Source organism: Sphaerodactylus townsendi, linkage group LG12 (assembly GCF_021028975.2).
Source record: "Sphaerodactylus townsendi isolate TG3544 linkage group LG12, MPM_Stown_v2.3, whole genome shotgun sequence".
Classification (NCBI taxonomy): domain Eukaryota; kingdom Metazoa; phylum Chordata; class Lepidosauria; order Squamata; family Sphaerodactylidae; genus Sphaerodactylus; species Sphaerodactylus townsendi.
Genome location: NC_059436.1, coordinates 51,599,000 through 51,623,340, shown reverse-complemented (window position 1 = coordinate 51,623,340; position 24,341 = coordinate 51,599,000). Strand labels below are relative to the sequence as shown.

Below are 24,341 nucleotides of genomic sequence, written 5' to 3'. Positions count from 1 at the left end.
CCTCCTGTGGCAGCATATTCCAAACACCAATCACACGCTGCGTGAAGAAGTGTTTCCTTTTATTAGTCCTGATTCCCCCCCCCCCCCTAGCATTTTCAGGTCTAAAGATTCAGGCCTGTAGCTCCCCTGCACACCTGGTGGCACATATCAAGGAAAGCTTTGCACCTGATCCTTGCTGAATCGTCAAACTAGCGGCCCTCCAGATGTTATGGACTACAGTTCCCATCATCCCCTGCCAGCACGAGGCTGGCAGGGGGTGATGGGAACTGTAGTCCACGACATCTGGAGGGCTGTGAGTTTGACCCCTGGGCAGAGTGACCCTAATACAGGGAAATCCAAAGGAGGACTCACCACGCAGCTATCCGTGGGAACAACGGCGTTAAGATCTCCTGCGTGAAGATGGACAACCGTACACTGACGGACCTATGATGGCTTCCCACAAGCCCCTCCACATTGCGATGTGGACTCTTGGCTCCAGGTGTGGTACATCAGGTAGACCCTGTAATTGCCAGGATGTGGGAAGAGGAATCAAGAAGGGATTACACCACTCTCCGTCCGGCCCTCCGTGAAAAAGGGAAGGCCTCTGTGTGAACAGCCAGCCTCCCCGCTGCCCAGGAGCACCACAAGGCTGGCCCAGCCATCAGCTCGCTCAGCTTCAAGGGCCAATTCTTTTTCTGTCGGAGTGCATGGAATGATTCCCAAAGGGGGGAAATGAACAGAGAACTCTAAAACTTCCAAGGGAAGATCCTCAGTCTAAGTGATGATACAGAAGAAGAAGAAGAAGAAGCAGCAGCAGCAGCAGCAGCAGCAGCAGCAGAAGAAGAAGAAGAAGTAGTAGTAGTAGTAGTAGTAGTAGTAGTTTGGATTTATATCCCCCCTTTCTCTCCCGTAGGAGACTCAAAGGGGCTGACAATCTCCTTGCCATTCCCCCATCACAACAAACACCCTGTGAGGTGGGTGGGGCTGAGAGAGCTCCGAGAAGCTGTGACTAGCCCAAGGTCACCCAGCTGGCGTGTGTGGGAGTGCCCAGGCTAATCTGAATTCCCCAGATAAGCCTCCACAGCTCAGGCGGCAGAGCGGGGAATCAAACCCGGTTCCTCCAGATTAGATACACGAGCTCTTAACCTCCTACACCACTGCTGCTCCTATAGGAAGTGAACCTGTAGCCTTCTGAATGCCAGGCACTAGCTCTTCCACAAAGTCCTGGCCCTTCCCCTCTTTTCAATGGGCAACATTTAGGGCTTGGGTTTTTATCTGGAAAAAATAGGGGTGTTAATCTGATTTAAAAGTTCTTAGCCCCGCCTCTCCAAACAGTCTCCAAGAGTGAGTGTTCAGAGGCAAAAATGGAAGGGGGATTTTTATTTGTTTGTTTACTTAATTTCTAGGCCTCCCAGCAGCTTGCAGCAAAGAGGTCACAATAAGATCAAACAATCAAATCGACAAAACAGTCCACTTTGGCGCTCCTTACAAAATTCTAGGGGTAAAATAACTCAATACCATCTTCCATCCCATAACAATAGAAGTTAAATGGCATCCAAGAAAAATGACTCATAGGACATTTTAGACCAGGGGTGGCCAACCGATGGTGCTCCAGATGTTCATGGACTACAATTCCCATCAGTCCCTGCCAGCGTGGCCAATTGGGGCTGATGGGAATTGTAGTCCGTGAACATCTGGAGCACCATCGGTTGGCCACTCCTATTTTAGACGCCACTGGCTTAGATAGGCTTGAAAGGCAATTACACAAATTCCAGATTAGTCTACCTGCTCTTAACCACTATACCACACTATTCAATGTTGCAAACAGGATGCTGAATGCAGACCCTTTAACGATCCAGTGGGGCTCTTCTTACGAAGAGGACTGTTTTTCCCCTCCTGTCTTGGGTGTAGCCAGAGGCCCTTGGATTCTTGTGACTTTAATCAAGTCAGTCAATTAATCCAGTACTGTTCTGAAGTACACTTGCTGGGGTTCTTCATTTGTTTGATGTACTCTGGTTTTTTGTGGGTGTTCTTCTATAACAGTGATGGCGAACCTATGGCACGGGTGCCAGAGGCGGCACTCGGAGCCCTCTCTGTGGGCACGCGCACACAGAGTTTGTCATGTGGGGGGCAGAAAATCACCCCCTCCGCACACACATCTAGGCTGGCCTGGGCCACTGAGCACAACATGCACGCACCGCGGTGAGCAGGGAGGACTCGGCTGGCAGGCCTGATGCCTGTGCTCCAGGTGGCTGTTGCCTGGGAGGCGGGGGGCGCAGAGGAGGCAGAGATGCTAGAGAGGCACAGAGCGGTACATGCGGAACTTGCTGCAGGCTAGAGCAGGCTGGCCCCTGCTCAAGCGGGTGGGATGGAGGAAGAGGGAGCCAACTGGTTTTTTCTAAACTAAAACCTCAGCATTCAGGTTAAATTGCCGTGTTGGCACTTTGCGATAAATAAGTCGGGTTTGGGTTGCAATTTGGGCACTCGGTCTCAAAAAGGTTCGCCATCACTGTTCTATAAGATGCTTTGGGTCCTTTTCAAGAAAAGCAGGATATACACACTTACATTTGTAACTAAATATAAAAGGGACCAATCATGACCTGCCGCATTTCTGTGGCAGGGTTGGAAGATGAATGCAGACCTCTTGGAACCCAAGTCCAACCCGCTATCCACCTGGCCCCCTGTGGCTCTGGAACGTTCATTAACTTCAGACTGAACCCCAATATGGTCGTGCCAACTGTACTCTATATCCCGAAGGCACTGGTGATAAACAGAGTCTCCGTACCTGCTGTATGAGACTAGGAAGGCCACTGTTAGAAGGAGGAGGGTTAGAACATGTCTCCACAACAAGTCTAGGAACCTGGCGTTGTTTGTTTGGTGCATTCTGGGAAACAAAGAGATTGAAATGAAATGGAAGAAACACTCAGCAAGCAAGAAAATCGGTATCCCATTCTGTCTAATTTAAGACTGCCTTCCCCTCACCCCCGCCAGCTGACTACTAACTTCCAATTCCCAACCATGGGGCCAGAGGGAAGGCAGACAACAGCCATTCCTGACTGTAGTTCAGTTGAGAGTTCTCTGCCCCACGGAACATTTTGCATCAAATTCTGCACTGTTTGAATGAGAACTTTGATTGCCATAAGCAGTTCTGGGGAACCAATTTATATTTATTTTGTTGTTGTTAAGAAGCAAGATTAAAAACACAACTACTAGTATCTAGATCAGGGGTAGGGAACCTTTAACACTCAAAAGAGTCATTTGGACCTGTTTTCCACGGGAAAAGAAAACACTTGGAGCCGCAAATAATTTTTGACATTTAAAATAAAGATAACACTATATATAGAGGGGTTTTTTTACCTTTTACTCCGCTCATTCTGAGAAGCGCATGGATGTGCCCGCCCTGCTGCCTGCAGGGTGGGCAAGGATGAAGCCGGCAGCTCAGCCTCGCTGGCTGTGGGGAAAGCACCCGCCCCGCTCCAACGGGGAAGCCCACAGCGTGGCCCAGCTGACCATGGGCAGTTGGTGCGCCTGCCCTGCTGCCTGCAGGGCGGGCAAGGATGGGGCCGGCGGCTCAGCTCGTGGAGCCACAGTGCAAGGGCAGTAGACCCGCATGCGGCTCTCGAGCCGCAGGTTCCCTACCCCTGATCTAGATATTATGTGACAAAAACATGGTCGGCTAGTTTTGTGGCTTGTACAATATCTTTCTAAAGTCTACGTTCAAATAATGTCTAAAGCACATACCACACGACATGCGGAGCAAGAAGGCAGCAAATGCAGAATTCATACCATTATTCATCAAGGACATTTCCCACACACATTTTATAAGTTTTCCCTCTTCCTTTATGAGGACTAGAAACTTGGCTTTTTAAAAAAAGCAGTGTTTTCTCAGCTCAATGGCTCCCACACCAGCTATCAGGCTCAACTCCGGACTTCCTTTCCCTCCACCAGCTCACTTAGCATCAAGCTTGCTAAATTTCAGGTGTTAGATAAACTTTTTAAAATTCTCTTAGTCATTTTATTTTTTTAAAAAAAGAATCTATCTCCCCAATGCATTAGTCTGCTGCCATTTTACCTATTTTGCTGCACTCGGCTTTTATTGCAAGATACTGTTTTTATCAATGGCTGGAGTTTGGTGGAACTTTATGCTGATTTTTATTGGTTTTAATGGTTGGTTTTTAAACATTAAAATGGTTGGTTTTTAAATTCACAGGAAGAAGAAGAAGAAGAAGAAGAAGAAGAAGAAGAAGAAGAAGAAGAAGAAGAAGAAGAAGAAGAAGAAGACGAAGAAGAGGAGGAGGAGAGGAGGAGGAGGAGGAGGAGGAGGAGGAGGAGTTTGGATTTATATCCCCCCTTTCTCTCCTGTAGGAGACTCAAAGGGGCTTATAATCTCCTTGCCCTTCCCCCCTCACAACACCCTGTGAGGCGGGTGGGGCTGAGAGAGCTCCAAGAAGCTGTGACTAGCCCAAGGTCACCCAGCTGGCGTGTGTGGGAGTGTACAGGCTAATCTGAATTCCCCAGATAAGCCTCCACAGCTCAGGCGGCAGAGCTGGGAATCAAACCCGGTTCCTCCAGATTAGATTCACGAGTTCTTAACCTCCTACGCCACTGTGTAGGAAGAGACCTGGGTTCAACCAGGAGCACACGGAACCTAAGGATACGCAACGGGAGAGTCAATGAAGTCTGACTTCCAAATCCAAAACTCAGCAGGAGCTAAGTATATACTGAGCCCAATTCTACCCCTTGGATTGGAAGGGCAAAGAAAGCTGAAAAGCACTTCTGGCCAAAGAGCCAGGATCGAAGGACTCACCTCACATCGTGTTTACTAGGTAGACTTTGTTTATGGGATGTTTTGCCACTGCCTCCCCCAGCCATCTAACCTCTTCCCGCAGCAAGCTGGGCCCTCATTTTACCGACCTCAGAAAAATGGAAAGCTATATTGGTGTGTGTTGGGGGGCACAGCGCCCAGGAGGCTCCCGAGTACAGCAGCACACTGCTTGGAAAAGGGGATGCTCCTGTGTGTGTGCCGAGCCTGGAAATGCGAGCAGCCATTCTGCTTGGAAAAGGGTCTCCCACGTGCAACTGACCTTTCCTTCCCAAATGTGGTTTCGGAGAAAACTGCTGACATTGCAGACCCTCTGGCTCCAATGTGTGTACGTGCAAATACCAAATCCTCTGCTCAGACCCCCATGCTCTTTGCCCTGTCCATTGTATTGTGCTTCCCCTGCCTGCCTGCCTTGTTTGGTTTTCCTCTTGTAAACTGTCAATAAAAGGGCTTGGCGGGAAACGGGACGGCAGAGTTGGCCCCTGCATCTCTCACTTGCCGAAACGACATGCTGTCTCCGTTGCTGTAAGACGACAGGTGTGTTAAAAGGAAAGGCATTTCAGTGGGGGTTTCCGTTCCCACATGAGCAGCCAGAGGAAGACGGCTGAAATTCTCCGAGCGCTTACATAAAAAGGGAGAAGGCACAAAGGAGACGAGAAGGGCCATGAGAATTGAAGGGCATGAGCAGGAGGGGACTGGCTCAGCGCAAAGCAAAATCCTGCCCCCTCGCTGGCGTTGTTATTCCCACCGAGCCGTCCCCTGGTGTATTAGGTGGAAGCTGCCTGCTCTGTTTTCAGATTATTTTTCGCTTGAGCCCTCAAGGACTAGCAATTTGTTCTCCCGTCGCATCAGCTTTTGTGGTTGCTGTGAGAGGCTGAAAGGTCAGAAGCAGAGGTGGGATCCAGCAGGTTCTCACAGGTTCCCGAGAGTAGGTTACTAATTATTGGTGTGTGCCGAGAGGGGGTTACTCATTGGTGATTTTGCCACGTGATTTTGGCCTTAGTCACGCCCCTCCTCTCAGCAGTAGCGCGCAGAACTTGAAGCAGTCCAGCAGGAGGTGCATCGGCGTGTGTGGCAGCCTGTGCCTACCTGCATTCGTTTCCCGCCCAAGGACCGGCACAGCGGCTGCGTCCTTACCACAGCCCCGCCCAGGAATGCCCCGCCCCCGGAATGCCCGGCCACGCCCCCATCATGCCCCGCCCAGCCCCATTGGTGCTACGCCACAGTTTGAATCCCACCACCATGGGAACCTGTTACTAAAATTTTTGGATCCCACCACTGGTCAGAAGGTGCGAGGGCTCCTTGCAGGGCTCAGTGGGGAGAATACAGGAAGCTCCCCAGATTACGCAGTACAGCAGCACTGCTGAATTGTTGGGCTTGGCAAATAGATTCCTGCTCACTTTCTATATTGGAGGTTTCTAAACAGAGGCTGGATGAGCATATCTCGGGAGGGCTTTGATTGTGTGTTCCTTCACTGCAGGGGGTTGGACTTGATGGCCCTTGGGGTCTCTCCCAACTCTATGGCCCTTTCCGCACGGGCCGAATACAACGCCCCGGGGACAGCAAAAACGCCGTCCCCAGGGAGCTGTTCACATGGGGGGCGCAGCGGCTTTGCAGCCGCGCTGCCCTCGCGCCTCCCCAGCGGCGCGAAGCCGCTGTTTCCTGTTGGGAAACAGCGGCTTCCAACCGCTGCCGTGCGAACGGCAGCGGCTGGAAGGCGCCATCCCTCCCCCCTTTCCCAATCGACTTACCTTCCCTGCGACCGTCCGGCGCATCGCCGAGGCCGGGGGGACACGCCCCCCTGCCCTGCGACTCCGGAGCGGTCACGCAGGGCAGGGGGGGCGTGTCCCCTGGCCTCGGCGACACGCCAGACGGTCGCAGGGGGGTTGGGTCGTGCGAACGGTCCCAGGGGGGTTGGGTCGGCGTCATGTACGCCGACCCAACCCCCACCGTGGCCGTGCGGAAACGGCCTCTGATTCTACGATTCCTCAGCAGTCCCATGTTTCAGCAAAATCCCCCATCAGCTCTGACTGATGAGCCCTGAAGCTGGACCAAAAGAATTTCTACCCCTCCTTTCTCTATGGCACAGCAAGGGGAGGGGCAGAGGAGTTTGGACGGAGAAATGCATGTATCCCCGAACACTAATTTTGCTCCCCCCACCTTCTTAGAAGCTAAGCTGTTCAGGGCTTTGCCATCTACTTAAGAGTGCGGGGTGGGGATCGGGGAAAGTGCTTTTCTTTCAATCCTAATTAATCCTGCAGCCAGAACTCTTTTAGCTTCAAAGTGGTCCCTTAAAAGCTTACTGTATCCTGGATTGGTCACATTGGTGGGGAGGATTACAGCTAACCTTAAACTCCCTGCCAAAATATTATAAACGGCCAGGGGCCCGATTCGGCCCCGTTCTCTTCTACCCAGTCCCCTCGCCAGCTTTTAACAGATTCTCAGCCATCCCCAAAATTGGGTGATTTCTGGGCAGGGGGAAGCAAAAAAACTACAGTAGCAAAGGGGAAATGAATGGATGTGATAATATCACCCTGAAAGAATGCATAGACCGATCCATTCATCAGTTCAGACGAGAAGTAATCCAGTACAGTAGAAGAAGAAGAAGAAGAGTTTGGATTTATATCCCCCCTTTCTCTCCTGCAGGAGACTCAAAGGGGCTTACAATCTCCTTGCCCTTCCCCCCCCCCACAACAAACACCCTGTGAGGTAGGTGGGGCTGAGAGAGCTCCGAGAAGCTGTGACTAGCCCAAGGTCACCCAGCTGGCGTGTGTGGGAGTGCCCAGGCTAATCTGAATTCCCCAGATAAGCCTCCACAGCTCAGACGGCAGAGCTGGAAATCAAACCCGGTTCCTCCAGATTAGATACACGAGCTCTTAACCTCCTACGCCACTGCTGCTCCCAGTAGAATATGAGCTTGACATATTGGAAACGCAGCGCACTGAAGCTCATATACAGCCTCCGAGAACAAAAACGTGCGTCCCTTTGGAAACTACGGACACAGAGTTTCGTTGCAATGAACATAAGAGGACTTCATTGAGACATATTGGAAGCACGATCCGTGAATGCTGCGGTCTTAGTTATTGTAAGCTGTATCGTGAAAATCGTTAAGGAGTGTTTTGCACAATTTGTTTTGCACTGAATTTCACGGTTTGTGCGCTTTATTGTTGTTTGTTTTGCACAATAGATAAAAGCGGTTGATGCAACGCGTCTTTGCTTAGTGGCTGAAGCAAAAAACTACCCCAGGTTCCCTCTCTCGCTCCATTTACATGTCCTGGATGCCTCGGGAGTCTCTTTGGAATGCAGAAACATCTAGGGGGGGGCCCATTCCATTGTCCTGCTGACAATCAAGGGGCCCTCAGGTTTACTGTTAGGAGGAGTGATCCTTCACTGACCCAACACCCTTCAGTCCAGAGGTGGGATCCAGCAGGTTCTCACCAGATCCCGAGAGGGGGTTACTAATTATTTGTGTGTGCCGAGAGGGGGTTACTAATTGGGTCCGCTTTTCCATGCCTCCCCGAGAGGCATCCTGCCTTTGAACGTGAAGGTTCCGTATAGCAATGGCGACTAATAATGTCACTCCCTGAACTGGGTTAATCCCTTTCAGGTCCTGCAATTCATGGATTCTCAGCCTTCCGTAACTTTTATCTCACCAGTCTCTATCAAAGAACCTGTGTGTTTCACCATTGCTGTGCTCAGATTTGTGAGTTGGGGCATTTTCTATAATGTGATGATGATTTAGAAATGACCTGGGGCAAAAAGAAATTGGGGGGGTCGTGGTGGGGTGGCTGCCCATGGGGGGGGGGAATGCAACTCAGGTTTTGCCCAGGGCTCAGGTTTGCCTAAGTACGCCTCTGCCCCCTTTGCTGAGAGGGGGCTGGCGAGGGAACCTGTTACTAAAATGTTTGGATCCCACCACTGCTTCAGTCTCACATGTTAATGGTCACAGCTGCTTCTCCTGTGAGCATTCAGAATGACTAAACGTGCACTACCACAAGACGCAGTGATGATGGCCAAGGGTGTAGGGGGGGAGGAGAGGAGGCACATTCCTAGAGGACCTGCGTACTGATGGCCACGATAATCAAACGGAATGCATGTGCTCAGAGGCAGGATACCTCTGAATACCGGTGGAAAAGGGGGTCGAACTGGACAGTAGGGAGGGAAAGTCTACAGACTTCGTGACCCACCTTGTGACCTTCTAGAACAGTGATGGCGAACCTTTTCGAGACTGGGTGCCCAAATTGCAACCCAAAACCCACTTATTTATCGCAAAGTGCCAAGAGTCGCAAAGAGGTTTTAGTTTAGAAGAAACGGTTGGCTCTGAGATGCATGTTACTCGGGAGTAAGCTTGGCGAAACAACCGTGCAACGCTTTGAATGGGTGAATCATGGACCTCTAGAATGGGTTTTACCTTTCAGAAGCAAGCCCTGCATTGCTGGCACGAGCTTAAACACTGAGCTTACTCCCCCCAGGTAAAGCGATCATGCGCCCAGGCCAGCTCTTAGGTGTGTGTGTGTGTGGGGGGGTGTGATTTCTCCCTTCCCCCCCCACATTATTACGGATGAACTCTGTGCACGCCAAGTGCCTCCACAGAAAGGCCTTGAGTGCCACCTTCAGGCACCCGGGTGCCTGGTAATTGTGTGGTTTCCAAGCCAATCAGCTTTCGTTCTAGAAGCTTTTCATCTGGCATAGGAGTGGAAAGTTCCACCAAGCCACAGGGAAACTATGGCAATAGTAGATAGTGGCAGTCCATTAGATATAGCAATAAGTGGATGTTTAGGAACCACATTAGCACAATAAAAGCACAGCGCATGCTGGCAGGGGCTGATGGGAATTGTAGTTCATGAACATCTGGAGAGCCGCAAGTGGCAGATCCCTGGCCGATAGACACTGTAAGAAGTAGAAGGACTAGATAGCCCTTTGTTCTGATTCCCTCCCTTTCATTTGGCACCTGAACAGTTCAAAACCCCAACTAACTTTGCAACAAGACACTTGGTCCAAAGAGGAAGGAGAAACTGCTATGCTAGCCCACAAAACAAAACCATCCAACCAGAGGTGGGATCCAGCAGGTTCTCACCAGTTCCCGAGAGTGGGTTACTAATTATTTGTGTGTGCCGAGAGGGGGTCACTAATTGGGTCCGCTTTTCCATTAGAAATTCCATTAGGTCCAAAAATTATACAGTCCTGTGGTTTCCTATGTGGCCGGTTAGCGAAGGTAGAAAACGGGATAATTCTCCCTGTTGGGCTGTTTTAAAAACAGGTTTTAGAAATATGGTAAAGTTCCTTGTTTAAGGAAAGTATCCTTCTTTTGATTTCTAGAAACAAAATTAAGTATTTGAAAGTATTCAGTATTTGAGAGCCAGTCAATTAGAGGAGAAGTCGTTTCTGTTGGCAGTAGACGATAGGACTTGCTATAATGAGTTTAAATTATGGACAGAAAGATACCAGCTGGAAATTAGGAACCTTTTTTTACAGTAAGAGTTTTTTATAGTAACAGAGAAATTATTAATGCCTTGCCCCCAGAATGCCCGACCACGCCCCCGCCGTGTCCCGCCCAGTCCCATTGGCGCTACGCCACTGTTTGAATCCCACCTCCATGGGAATCTGTTACTAGAATTTTTGGATCCCACCACTGCATCCAGCCCACCACACCCAAGGGGAGGAAAAACATAACTGTCCAGGTCTTGCCGTCAAGAATGTGGCTGAATGCAAAAGCAAGACGCATGCATAAAGAGGGGACATCCCTTTAAAACCACACAGCCTCTCATAGTAAAAATCCAGAGCACATCGCGGGCGTATATCGTCAGAGAAAAAAGGATTCACCTGAAATAGAGGAAGAGAAACGAGTATATGGAGAAAAACCACATGAACTGGGAGTGGCTGGAAGGCATGGCGTACTTCGAATACACCGATGAGTGGATTTCTGAGAAGGAGGAGAAGGAACACATCTGTCATTGATTACAATATTCATACCTCTGGTGTCCAAAGACCATTCAAGGCCAGCATCGAAGACACAGAACCAACGAGGCAACCGAACTAACATGAATACACTTCAGCAAAGGCGCCAGCAAAACAGGGCAGCAATTGCAAACTAATTGAAGCTCAGCTACCCTGTTCCCCCGAATATAAGACATCCCCTAAAAATAAGACCTACCGTATATACTGGCGTATAAGACTACTTTTGAACCCTGGGAAATCATCTGTAAAGTCTGGGGTCGTCTTATACGCTGGGTACGTAGTCTTATATGGCGAGTATAACCCAAACTCTATATTTTAACTGGGAAAGTGGGGGGGGGGGTCGTCTTATACACCCAGTCGTCTTATACGCCGGTATATATGGTAGTAGAGGTTTTGCTGAAGTGCGAAATATAAGGCATCCCCCGAAAGTAAGATGTAGCAAAGTTTTTGTTTGGAAGCCTGCCCGACAAACAGAACACAAAAAAATAAGACATCCCCTGAAAATAAGACATAGCGCATCTTTGGGAGCAAAAATTAATATAAGACACTGTCTTATATTCGGGGAAACACGGTAGCAACGAATTAAACCAGAGGTCTCCAACATGCAGCCCTTGGGTGGCACAGGGCCACTGACACCTCTCTTGCCACGCTGTTTTTAGAAAGTGGGCAGGGCTAGGCGGGACTTTTGTCCAAGAAAGCTTCTGATTGGTCTTTGGAGATCTGACGAGCGGTGCAGACTTTTTAACAAAAGGTTGCTTTGGCAGCAGCACAAAGGCCTTCGCTGTGCGCCTGAAGGCAAGCCGCGGCTAATATTTTTCTGGTTGGCTTTGTCTCCTGCGGCAGCCAGGTATGGCTGTGCCCCCGCCCCCCCACGCTGTGTCAGGATTCGAAAGGTGTCCACGGGCTCAAAAAGATCAGGGATCCTGAATCAAACGCTGAGCCAAAAGCAGAAGTGAAGGAAAAGTTCTTGGATGGCACTCGGATGCCAACAAGGACGGTGCCACCTGGACTGCTGGAGGGAGGAATCTGCACAGAGGTCTTGAGCTCTGGGCTCCATCTGTCCACTTGGTTTTCAAAGGCAGATTCCTCCGATGGGGATCTGATTAAAGCATAGGTGTCAAACGTGCGTCCCTCCAGACATTATGGACTACAGTTCCCATCATCCCCTGCCAGCATGATGCTGGCAGGGGATGATGGGACTGTAGTCCCTAACATCTGGAGGGACGGGAGTTTGACACCTATAATCTAGAGAAGGCTAACGGTCATTGAAAGGTTACCCACCCACCCCCTGACCAAATACTATTGGATGGACCTGATTGCTCCAGCAGTGTTTAGGATAGCACAACATCCAGCAATGTATGGGCAAGTGTGGCTTTGGTTTTCAAAGGCAGGTTCCTCTGATGGGGATCTGATTAAAGCATAGGTATCAAACTCGTGTCCCTCCAGATGTTATGGACTTCAGTTCCCATCACCCCCTGCCAGCATCATGCTGGCAGGGGATGATGGGAACTGTAGTCCATAACATCTGGAGGGACGCGAGTTTGACACCTGCGGATTAAAGGGACACAGGGAAAAAACCCGATCTCAGGCAATCCAGGGCTTTACATGCAAAAATCAATTCCGGGAACTGACTAGAAGGCAATTGAAAAATTGGTCTAGTGCATAGGTGTCAAACTCATGGCCCTCCAGATGTTATGGACTACAGTTCCCATCAGCATGATGCTGGCAGGGGATGATTGGGAACTGTAGTCCACAAGATCCGGAGGGCTGCGAGTTTGACACCTGTGGTCTAATGTGAGTGTGTTGCATCTCCGTTAGAGGCCATCTTGCAGCAGTCTGAACTAGCAGCAGCTTCCAAGGGAAAGTGAAGGCAGCCTCATGCATAAGGTATGACAGGCTGGGGAATCTAGCAAGGGAATCTAACAGAAGAATCACATGGTCTAACAACTCGTCAAGCCAGGGTATTCTGGGGTTAAAAGACAGCAGAGAATGTCAGATCTGCCTTCCAGCTACGGAAATTCTGTCACCTGAACGCAAGCAGTCGCCTCTCCCTAGAAAACAGTGAGGACCCTCTAAGTACCGGAGCTATCGGAGCAATTACATTGCAGGTCTCTTTACTGTCCGGTAAACCCAGGAAATTTTTTCTTGTTAAAATCAATCCAGGTCGGCAAGGATGGCTAGCCTCCACTCCCGGCCGCCCCCTTTCCCTGCCAGTAATACTGTACCTGCACAAGGCCGCGGCTCCCGAATAATATTCTTTATTAGCCAATTCACGCCCTCGTTGAGGAGCAGCCCCCCCAAGAAGGAGATCTGCAGAGGGGCAGAAGGAATGAGACAAGAGAGCGAGTTATGAGACATTTATTTCACGTGCATCGATTGTTCCAAATCCGCCGTCCGACTAGAACAGCGTAAACGAATATGCTGATATCAAATTAAAATTCATGGAAAGAGCCCACTCTTTCTGGGACCACTAGAGCACCCCCCCCAAAAAAAGATAGGTATGGCAACCAGAGGCGGAGCTACCAGGGGCCCAGGGGGTGCGTGTAGGACCAGGTGCGCGCCTAGGGGGCGGAAAATCCCCCCCACAGCGCTCCCCCCCACGCACTTACCTTCGTGAAACAGTGCAGACTGGAGAAGCGGCCTGTTCCCTTCAGGCTGAAAACGGCCTGGTGGGAACTACGCTTCCCAGGAGACCTTGCAAACCCCAGGGTCTCCTGGGAAGTGTAGTTCCCACCAGGCCATTTTCAACCTGAAGGGAACAGGCCGCTTCTCCAGCCTGCACTTGGGCTCAGGGGCGGGGCGCGTGAAAAACACACACAGTGCACCTCCGGGGCACACTCTGGGCCCCAGCTTGGAGTGCCTCCCGGGCATGATGACAACAGGCTCAAACTTGGATTTAGGTGAGACTGTGAGGGGAAAAGACTGCACAGGGAAGAACAGTTGAGCATCAGAGCATGCGCCTTATGAAGTCTCAGGTTCAGCTCCTACTAACGCCGCATTCTGCTCTTGAGAAAGCCTCGGAAGCTACCCCTGGTCTGGCTGTGGATATTCAGCACAGCTCCAGGGAGCAGCAGTGGCGTAGGAGGTTAAGAGCTTGTGTATCTAATCTGGAGGAACTGGATTTGATTCCCCGCTCTGCCGCCTGAGCTGTGGAGGCTTATCTGGGGAATTCAGATTAGACTCTGCACTCCCACACACGCCAGCTGGGTGACCTTGGGCGAGTCACAGCTTCTCGGAGCTCTCTCAGCCCCACCTACCTCACAGGGTGTTTGTTGTGAGGGGGGAAGGGCAAGGAGATTGTAAGCCCCTTTGAGTCTCCTGCAGGAGAGAAAGGGGGGATATACAAATCCAAACTTCTTCTTCCTTCTCTCTTCCCTTTGGATCCTCTTACATCCCCACAGGTGGTAAGTCAAGCTCGCTTGGAGGCCCACTCCTGGTGATGTAAAGTTGGACTATTAGTTCCCATCATCCCCTGCCAGCATGGTTAATTGCTCATGCTGGCAGGAGATGATGGGAACTGTAGTGCATGACATCTGGAGGGCCGCAAATTTGACACCTGTGCCTTATCCATTTCAAGCAAAAGCGGAGATGACCCCGGAGGAAGGGAAATCACGTATGCTGAATTTATTTTTCCTTTAGTCTGGCACCAAAGCGCTTCTGAAAAGATGTAAAAGGTTTATTTCCCGGCCTGGCAAACAAGACAACGGACAAAAGTTAGAACTCTTTTCCGCTGCAAACATAGCCAAGCCCAAACCCGAGCATCCTTTGGGGAGCACTGAAAAAATCTGCCCATTTGGGTCAGCCTTATATGTGCAACGTTATTTGAGCACAAAAACCGATGGGAAGTCCCAATGAATGTTAACATTCTTAGCTTTAGTTGGTTTTGCTAGGCGGGGGCAGAGGTGGGATCTAGCAGGTTCTCACAGGTTCCCGAGAGTAGGTTACTAATTATTTTTGTGTGCCGAGAGGGGGTTACTAATTGGTGATTTTGCCCGTGATTTTTGCCTTAGTGACGCCCCTCCTCTCAGCAGTAGCGCGCAGAACTGGAAGCAGTCTAGCAGGAGGTGCACCGGCGTGCGTGGCAGCCTGCGCCTGCATGCATTCGTTTCCCGCCCAAGGACCGGTGCAGCGGCTGCGTCCTTGCCACAGCCCGCACGTAGGAAATGCCCCGTGCTCAAATGCCCGGCCTCTTAACACTCCCCGTCTTACTGTGGTCCCGCCCAGCCTCCCATTGGTGCTTTCGCCTACAGGCTCTGAATCCCACCACCATGGGAACCTGTTAATAAAATTTTTGGATCCCACCACTGGGCGGGGGAGACTATTTTTGGCTACCTACCTCCAGCCAACGGGATGGAGAGGCATGTAAACGTTAGAATCTATCAATCAAAAGAAGAGCAGAGATTGTGGCAATGCTGGCCACTCCCTTAGAAGACTTTAAAGGGGAATCAGACCAATGTCTGGGGGAAAGGACTATTGACAGCTATGAAGGCTACGTGTCCCATGTTCAAAGGCAATGTACTGTTAAGGGCCTCATGCTGGGTGGCAAGAACAGGGGGCAGCTTTGGCCTCCACGCCTCTGCCTGTGAGCCTCTCAAGTCTCATGGTTGGTCACTGCAAGGGACAGGAAGACAGTGAAGGTCCACCGGCCTAACCCAGCAGAACTCTTATGACAATCTGATTTTCAGTGGGTCTCTAAGCAGGTAAAAGCTTAGGTTAAAATAAGAGCGTCAGAGGAATCTTTGCCATTTCGCTTCCATCAGCGGGGCGGGCCCTGCGGGATCTTGGTGATTTTTGCAGGGCCTGTAAGACCGAATTGTTCCACCGGGCTTTTGGGGAGGCCAGCCACAGATTGGATGTCCCTGTGTTGCGAGCTGTCCCATCATTGGCACTACCGGTGTGACATCTTTCGGTATTGTATGTCCCTTCCCGGCATTGGGACTGGGAGCCATCATTAGTATTATTAATATTGTTTTACTGGGTTTTCGAATGCTGCTTATTCGGAGTTATGTATTTTGACTATTTATCACTTATTTATTGTGCACATTGTTTTAGTTGTGGTTTTGCTGTACACCGCCCAGAGCCCCTCGGGGGTGGGCAGTTTATCAAATTTAATTAATTAATAATAATAATAAGAAGAAGAAGAAGAAGAACAAGAACAAGAACAAGAACAAGAAGAACAACAACAACAACAACAGTGTAATGTGGTTATGTCCTTCACTTCAGTGGCAATGGGGGAGATGACAGAAGAGAAAGGTCAGACCTACCACCCTGAGACGCAAATGCCAAAATTTTCATCGAGGGGGGGCAGACTCACCGTGTGGAGCTCCCTCTTGAAAACGATGAGCGTGGCAAAGCCAACAATGATGAAAATGGGGCCCAGGCTCACGTAGGCAAGGAGACGGCCAGTGAGGTCACCTGGAACGGCAGAGAAGAGATCAAATCAGACCCAGTGAATGGCTCATCTTTCTGTAAAGGCCTCCTACAGAGTCACACCAGGCAGTCTTCATTTACGTTACTCTTACCTCTTACCTCTTACCAAGGCCACCCAGTTTGGTTGGCTCGAAAACAAGGATTAGATGCGCCGGTCCCAACCTGCGTGGCCCCAGCAAGCCCGATATCATTAGATCGTGGAAGCTAAGCAGAGCCATCCCTGGTAAGTACTTGGGTGGGAGACCACCCAAGATTGCTATGGAAAGACAGGCAATAGCAAGCCCCAGTTGCTCATCTCTTGCCTTGAAGATCCCATATGGAGGCCCAGTGAGTCAGTTGCAACTAAAATGGCACTTTCCACCATCAGATGTATGGCTGGCAACTAGTTCACAGGGAGGATCATGTGTCGGATTGATCAAGGGTTGAAGAGCCAGCCATGTGGACTTGGCCCACCAACACTCCTTGTGGCTGGCCTGCAATAAGCTCTTTCATCCTCCTCCAGTGGCGCAGGAGGTTAAGAGCTCGTGTATCTAATCTGGAGGAACCGGGTTTGATTCCCAGCTCTGCTGCCTGAGCTGTAGAGGCTTATCTGGGGAATTCAGATTAGCCTAGGCCTGTGGTGGCGAACCTATGGCGCTCCAGATGTTCATGGACTACGATTTCCATCAGCCCCTGCCAGCATGGCCAATTGGCCATGCTGACAGGGGCTGATGGGAATTGTAGTCCATGAATCCCATGGGCTGCCTCCTAAGGCGCCAGAGGTCTTCCGGCCACCACTGGCCTGATAAACTCCCACACACACCATCAGACGGCCCCATCCCAGGAACTGAAGCTTTGGCAGGGAACAGCAGGGGAAGGGTTTGCAGTGGAGTCATTGGGAAGGACAGTCCTGCTCTAAACACACCGATAAGGGGAGCCGTTTTACAGTGCTGTGCCAGGCCTAAATAAGCTGCCCGGGCGCATGACCACCTCCCCCTGGCGCTACCCCAGCTCACACTCCACCCCGGCGCCTCACTTCTACCTCAGAAGCCAGCAGTGGGAGTATGGGAGGGCGGGGATCGGGGGCAGCTCAGATGGGTGCCAGGGTGGCAAGCCAGCTCCTGAGCCAGCCTGCACAACAGGCCCCCAGCCCTGCCCCCCAGCTTCCCTGCAGACTGGCTCCTGAGAGCAGCAGTGGCGTAGGAGGTGAAGAGCTCGTGTATCTAATCTGGAGGAACCGGGTTTGATTCCCAGCTCTGCCGCCTGAGCTATGGAGGCTTCTCTGGGGAATTCAGATTAGCCTGGGCACTCCCACACACGCCAGCTGGGTGACCTTGGGCTAGTCACAGCTTCTCAAAGCTCTCTCAGCCGCACCTACCTCACAGGGTGTTTGTTGTGAGGGGGGAAGGGCAAGGAGCTTGCGAGCCCCTTTGAGTCTCCTGCAAGAGAGAAAGGGGGGATATAAATCCAAACTCCTACTCCTCCCCCCCCCCATCCACAGGATCCCTAAAATCATCAGCAGCAGCAGCAGCCCTCAGATCATCAGATGCTGGGCACAAACCACAGGGGACATCTACGTCCCATCATGCTTAGCTTGTGAGTTCTCCAAAGCAACTGACTCGCTGCTATTTGAAACAAAACACTGGTCTAAACAGGCCCTTGGTCTGTTCTTGCGTTCGGACTACGTCAGCGCTTACAAGAGAACCACATTTATTCAGGGGTCTGCACCCTGCGGCTCTCCAGATGTTCATGGACTACAAGTCCCATCAGGAACATAAGAACATAAGAACGAGCCAGCTGGATCAGACCAGAGTCCATCTAGTCCAGCTCTCTGCTCCTTGCAGTGGCCCACCAGGTGCCTTTGGGAGCTCACCTGCAGGAGGTGAAAGCAAGGGCCTTAAGAACATCAGAAAGAGCCTGCTGGATCAGACCAGAGTCCATCTAGTCCAGCTCTCTGCTCCTCGCAGTGGCCCACCAGGTGCCTTTGGGAGCTCACCTGCAGGAGGTGGAGGCAAGGGCCTTAAGAACATCAGAAAGAGCCTGCTGGATCAGACTGAGTCCATCTAGTCCAGCTCTCTGTTCTCCTGAGTGGTAGCTCACCAGGTGCCTTTGGGAGCTCACCTGCAGGAGGTGAAAGCAAGGGCCTTAAGAACATCAGAACTAGCCTGCTGGATCAGACCAGAGTCCATCTAGTCCAGCTCTCTGCTCCTCGCAGTGGCCCACCAGGTGCCTTTGGGAGCTCACACGCAGGAGGTGAAAGCGATGGTCTTAAGAACAAAAGAACTAGCCTGCTGGATCAGACCAGAGGCCATCTAGTCCAGCTCTCTGCTCCTCGCAGTGGCCCACCAGGTGCCTTTGGGAGCTCACCTGCAGGAGGTGAAAGCAAGGGCCTTCTGCGGCTGTTGCTCCCGAGCACCTGGTCTGCTCAGGCATTTGCAATCTCAGTTCGACTTTTGCAGACCCCTGGATGCTGCCCTCCTCCAGTCATCCCACGATGGACCAACGGCTGCTCCCGGGCACCACACGGAATGTAATATAGTTGAGACAAGATGAGTGCCTACAGGCAGAAGCTACTTGTTACGGGTGGTACGGGAGTGCCCATAAAAAGAGGCCTCCCCTTACCAAGTATCCTTCCAGCATCCAAGAAGGAGGTGATATGCCAAACCCACGTTGAAAGATGCTGAACGTTACACGGCAAGGATAGCTCTCTAGACATAAACGTGGCTTTTGAACAGCAACGCCACATCAACCATATTGGATAGTTCTGACCAGTGGTGGGATCCAGCAGGTTCTCACAGGTTCCCGAGAGTAGATTACTAATCATTTGTGTGTGCCGAGAGGGGGTTACTAATGGGTGATTTTGCCCCGTGATTTTTGCCTTCGTTATGCCCCTCCTCTCAGCAGTAGCGCGCAGAACTGGAAGCAGTCTAGCAGGAGGTGCACCGCGTGCGTGGCAGCCTGCGCCTGCGTGCATTTGTTTCCCGCCCAAGGACCGGCGCAGCGGCTGCGTCCTTGCCACAGCCCTGTCCAGGAATGCCCCGCCCCCGTAATGCCCGGCCACGCCCCCATTGTGCCCCGCCCAGCCCCATTGGCACTACACCACAGTTTGAATCCCACCACCGTGGGAACCTGTTACTAAAATTTTGAGATCCCACCACTGGTTCTGACCTTGACCAACTTGAAGAAACTGGTGTAATGGAGGGAATCGGAAAGAGAGCGGCAGAAGGCAGAGTACTTGTGAGGAGCTGCATGTTCCACCAGGCATTCGGTTGAAGCCACAACAGCGACCACCTTGGGGCTCCCCGACCCGACCCACTTCAACCTAACTAGTTATGTCACTGGATATATTCCTGCCATCGGGATTTATGTACGACTTGTTAAAACCTGCATATTTCCATCCCCGGGAGGCCAAAAAAAGATGTTATTCCAGCTGGCCCTCAGGGAAAACCCGGTGGAATAGCTCCGTTTTACAGGCCCTGCGGAAACTACTCAGATCCCACAGGGCCCTAATCTCGGACGGGAGAATATTCCACCAGGTGGGGACCAGGACCAAAAAGGCCCTGGTCCTCATCGAGGCCAGCTGGATGATTTTCGGGCCAGGGCAATAGGGGGAGAGGCAGTCCCAAAGAAATGTGGGTCAAAGACCGCTCACAGCCTTGAAGGTCAAAACCAGTACCTTGAAGATAACCCGGTACTCGACAGGCAGCCAATGAAGATGGAACAGGACAGGTGTTATGTGGTCCCTACTCAAGGCTGTGGCCAGGAGTCTCGTGGCTGCCTGCTGTACAAGCTTCAATTTCCAGATCAGGTTCAAGGGCAGGGCCAGCGTAGAATGAGTTACAATAATCTAACCTGGAGGGTTCAACTGATAGACTTTACTGTATTTATGTATCTACTGCATATGAAATAATGTCTATGACGAGAAACTACCCCGATCCCCAAAGGGGAGGGGCAGTATCAAAACCTAACCTAAATAAATACATTTAAGAACATAAGAACAAGCCAGCTGGATCAGACCAGAGTCCATCTAGTCCAGCTCTCTGATACTCGCAGTGGCCCACCAGGTGCCTTTGGGAGCTCACCTGCAGGATGTGAAAGCAATGGCCTTCTGCGGCTGCTGCTCCCAAGCACCTGGTCTGCTAAGGCATTTGCAATCTCACATCAAGGAGGATCAAGATTGGTAGCCATAAATCGACTTCTCCCCCATCAATCTGTCCAAGCCCCTTTTAAAGCTATCCAGGTGAGTGGCCATCACCCCCTCCTGTGGCAGCATCTTCCAAACACCAATCCCACGTTGCGTGAAGAAGTGTTTCCTTTTATTAGTCCTAATTCTTCCCCCCAGCATTTTCAATGGATGCCCCCTGGTTCTAGTATTGTGAGAAAGAGAGAAACATTTAATTAAGTATCAGAAAAATCAGCAGGTAGTAGAGCGTAGGTGTCAAGCTCGCGGCCCTCCAGATGTTATGGACTAAAGTTGCCATCATCCCCTGCCGGCATCATGCTGGCAGGGGATGATGGGAACTGTAGTCCATAACATCTGGAGGGCCGCGAGTTTGACACCTATGTAGTAGAGAAACAGCTGACCCAGAGGCAATGGGGCTCATCGGCCCTGCTTATTTTGTGACCTGGGGAACTGAGGGACAGGCGGAAAGAGAATGTGCATCACAACATCCTTTCAGCACCAAAGGAAGATGTGAGGTTTACCACAGCAGTGGGCCCGAATACGAAACTGTAGCTGAAGCATGAATGGGACCCAGACCACATCCTTCTCGTTCAGACACACCAGCCGCCTCTTCCCCCACCGTTTCCTCCTGAGTGTCTGCTCGCGGCCGCCCTGTCTTGCAAGACCGCTTGCCTGGGATGCCCGCCACGACCCGCTCGCATTCGCAGCAGAACACTCAGAGCTGCCTTGAAACGGTCCTTCGTTCTGGACAGTTTCCACAAGTCCAAAGGGGAGCACCGCTGGTGCGCCATTTGTCTTGGCACGTGAACGGGGGAAGTGCCCTTTGAGACTGAGACAGATTATTAGGCCCTGAACAGTGGTGGGATTCAAAAATTTTAGTAACAGGTTCCCATGGTGGTGGGATTCAAACAGTGGCGTAGCGCCAATGGGGCTGGGTGGGGCACGATGGGGGCGTGGCCGGGAATTCCGGGGGTGGGGCATTAATAATTTCTCTGTTGCTGTAAAAAACTCTTACTGTAAAAAAAAAAGTTCCTAATTTCCAGCTGGTATCTTTCTGTCTGTAATTTAAACTCATTCTAGCAAGTCCTATTGTCTACTGCCAACAGAAACAACTACTTCTCCTGTAATTGACTGCCTGTCAAATACTTAATACTTTCAAACACTTAATTTTGTTTCTAGAAATCAAAAGGAGACTTTCCTTACACAAGAAACTTTACCATATTTCTAAAACATGTTTTTAAAACAGCCCAACAGGGAGAATTATCCCGTTTTCTACCTTTGCTAACCAGCTACATACAGGACTTTATGATTTTTGGACCTAACGGAAAAGCGGACCCAATTAGTAACCCCCTCTCGGCACACACAAATAATTAGTAACCCACTCTCGGGAACTGGTGAGAACCTGCTGGATCCCACCTCTGACCCTGAAGCTCCCTACAGTCTACTCCGACTGGCAGGGGCTCTCTAGAGAAATCCCCCCCCCCAGCACTCGCTCGCCTGAGATCATTTTGCCAAAGGGTGGTCTGATGCGAGCCACTCTCCGCCAGCCTCACCCCTCACCCCCTTGGCCTCCCACCATATTCGGTCAGGCAGAACAGGTAGACGGAACAAAAGCAATGTATTGTCAAAGGTTTTCACAGCTGGAATCACTAGGGTGTTGTGGGTTTTCCGGGGTTGTATGGCCATGTTCCAGTAGCATTTTCTGCAGATGTTTTGCCTGCATTTGTGGCTGGCCTCTTCAGAGAAGATGCCAGCCACAGATGCAGGCGAAACGTCCGCAGAAAATGTTATTGGAACACGGCCGTACAACCCGGAAAACCCACAACACCCTAGGAACAAAAGCAGTAGTGGAAGAAGGATGCCAAGAAGTCCCCCCCCCACACACACACACACTTTGCTCATCAGCAGCAAAAGCAGAATTCGGGAAGCTGTCCTTGTTCTCCTGTGTGTAGTATACTTCCTCTCTCAGACTGAAAGTTGGGCTGGCATCTTCTTTCATTTTATGTACCCAGCTACTAGACATGCTCTAGAACAGTGGTGGGGAACCTTTGGCACTCCAGATGTTATGGACTACAATTCCCATCAGCCCCTGCCAGCATGGCACTCCAGATGTTATGGACTACAATTCCCATCAGCCCCTGCCAGCATGGCCATAACATCTGGAGCGCCAAAGGTTCGCCACCATGGCTCTAGAAAGAACCTGAATGAAATAACGGTGGGTGGGGGTCTTGTGGAACCACACTTGCGGTCCTAGGACTTGCATGTCCGTGAGGCTGAGAGAACTCCCGCTTGGGCACGCCACAGCCAAAACAGAAGGGATCTTAGCGAGTGCAAAGACAGTTGTGGGCACAAACGGAATCTGGTTGAGATGGCCCCGCAGGAGGGATCAAGTGCTTCAACCGGCTAGATCAGAAATCCCGACTGGCGCCCCAAGACACAGCCAACGGCCCCCAGGTAGCCTCTCCTAACATCCCTGATTGCAGAAGATCCCAAAGATGTTTCCCAAATCTCTAAGAATCAAGGATTTTCTTCAGCAAGATATATTAAGGAGTGCATCTGTCTGAAATATTCTGAAATATGCAAAACTGAAATATTCCAAAATGCGCAAAACTGAAATATTCCGAAATGCGCAAAACTGAAATATTCCGAAATGTGCAAAAGTGAAATATTCCAAAATATGCACAACTGAAATATTCCAAAATGTGCAAAACTGAAATATTCCAAAATGTGCAAAACTGAAATATTCCGAAATGTGCAAAACTGAAATATTCTGAAGTGTGCAACACTGAAATATTCTGAAATATGCAAAACTGAGTATCCAAAGGCGTCACAAATAAGGAAAAAAACACAACACATTTCTAAGCCTAATTTAGAGAAGGGAAGTGGCGCTTACAGTTCCTTAAATATAGCCCTTAATACTGAAATGAAATGAAGATGGTTTCTCAGCTGTTTGCCTAGTACAGTGATGGTGAACCTTTTCGAGACCGAGTGCCCAAATTGCAACCCAAAACCCGTTTATTTATCGCGAAGTGCCAACACGGCAATTGAACCTGAATGCTGAGGTTTTTGTTTAGAAAAAAACGGCTGGCTCTGAGGCATGCATTACTCGAGAGTAAGCTTGGTGGTAGTCATTGGCTTTGCTTTGAAGCAACTGTGCAACTCTTCGAACAGGTCAATCATGACCCTAGGAGGGTTTACTCAGAAGCAAGCCCCATTGCCAGCAACCAAGCTTATTCCCAGGTAAAGGATCGTGCTTTAGTTCTTTGCATGAAAATCAGTGGGGTTTAACGGCACTTAACAGGATTCCTACACGGGTTCCCCAAAACTAGGTCTTAGGTTTAATCAATGCTAATAATCGAGCCCAGCGGCCCAGGCCAGCCTAGATGTGTGGAGGGGGCCCTCTGTTTGCGCATGCCCACAGAGAGGGTTCTGAGTGCCACCTCTGGAACCCGTGTCATAGGTTCGCCACCACTGGTCTAGTAGACCAGCGGCTCCTGTACTGTGTTCCTGGCATCCCCAAGAAGTCTCTCTGGGTTACTGATCAATAACAGTGGACAAGCAGACCCAAAGTCATCCATTTACTTGGTAACATGCAACTGGCAGGAAAGAATTGAATGGACGCTCCATTTGCTCAGGGATAGGAGTGTGTTAATTTATTGTTTTAATGGGGTTTTAATGTAATTGTTATTTTATTGTGTTGTTCACCGCCCAGAGCCCTTCGGGGGAGGGGCAGTATATAAAATTAATTATAAATAAATAAATAAATAAATAAAATAAGGCCACGTAAATGTAGTCCAAACTCCTCAGGGCACTGCCCAAGAGTGCTAAGCTTCTCATGCTGTTTGGCGTGGAAAGGGATCCTGAAGGATAGGAGGTCAGAAGGTCAAGTCTTCAAGACCAGGAAGGGCAAATCATGATTGATGTGAGTTCCGAAGTGGACCTACCGTGTTTCCCCAAAAATAAGACAGTGTCTTATATTCATTTTTGCTC

General features: G+C 50.5%; 1 protein-coding gene across 1 annotated transcript in view; it reads right to left on the bottom strand.

Moving 5' to 3' along the window:
- Positions 1 to 24,341, bottom strand: part of DOLPP1 (dolichyldiphosphatase 1) — a 41,281-nt gene that overhangs the window by 6,572 nt on the left and 10,368 nt on the right. Inside the window, exons 2-7 of the mRNA XM_048512744.1 lie at positions 16,074 to 16,174; positions 12,985 to 13,069; positions 10,625 to 10,724; positions 2,765 to 2,863; positions 467 to 499; positions 352 to 432 (exon numbers count right to left, since the gene is read on the bottom strand). Of these exons, the coding sequence (XP_048368701.1) occupies positions 352 to 432; positions 467 to 499; positions 2,765 to 2,863; positions 10,625 to 10,724; positions 12,985 to 13,069; positions 16,074 to 16,174 (499 nt within the window). The remainder of the gene's footprint in view (positions 1 to 351; positions 433 to 466; positions 500 to 2,764; positions 2,864 to 10,624; positions 10,725 to 12,984; positions 13,070 to 16,073; positions 16,175 to 24,341) is intronic.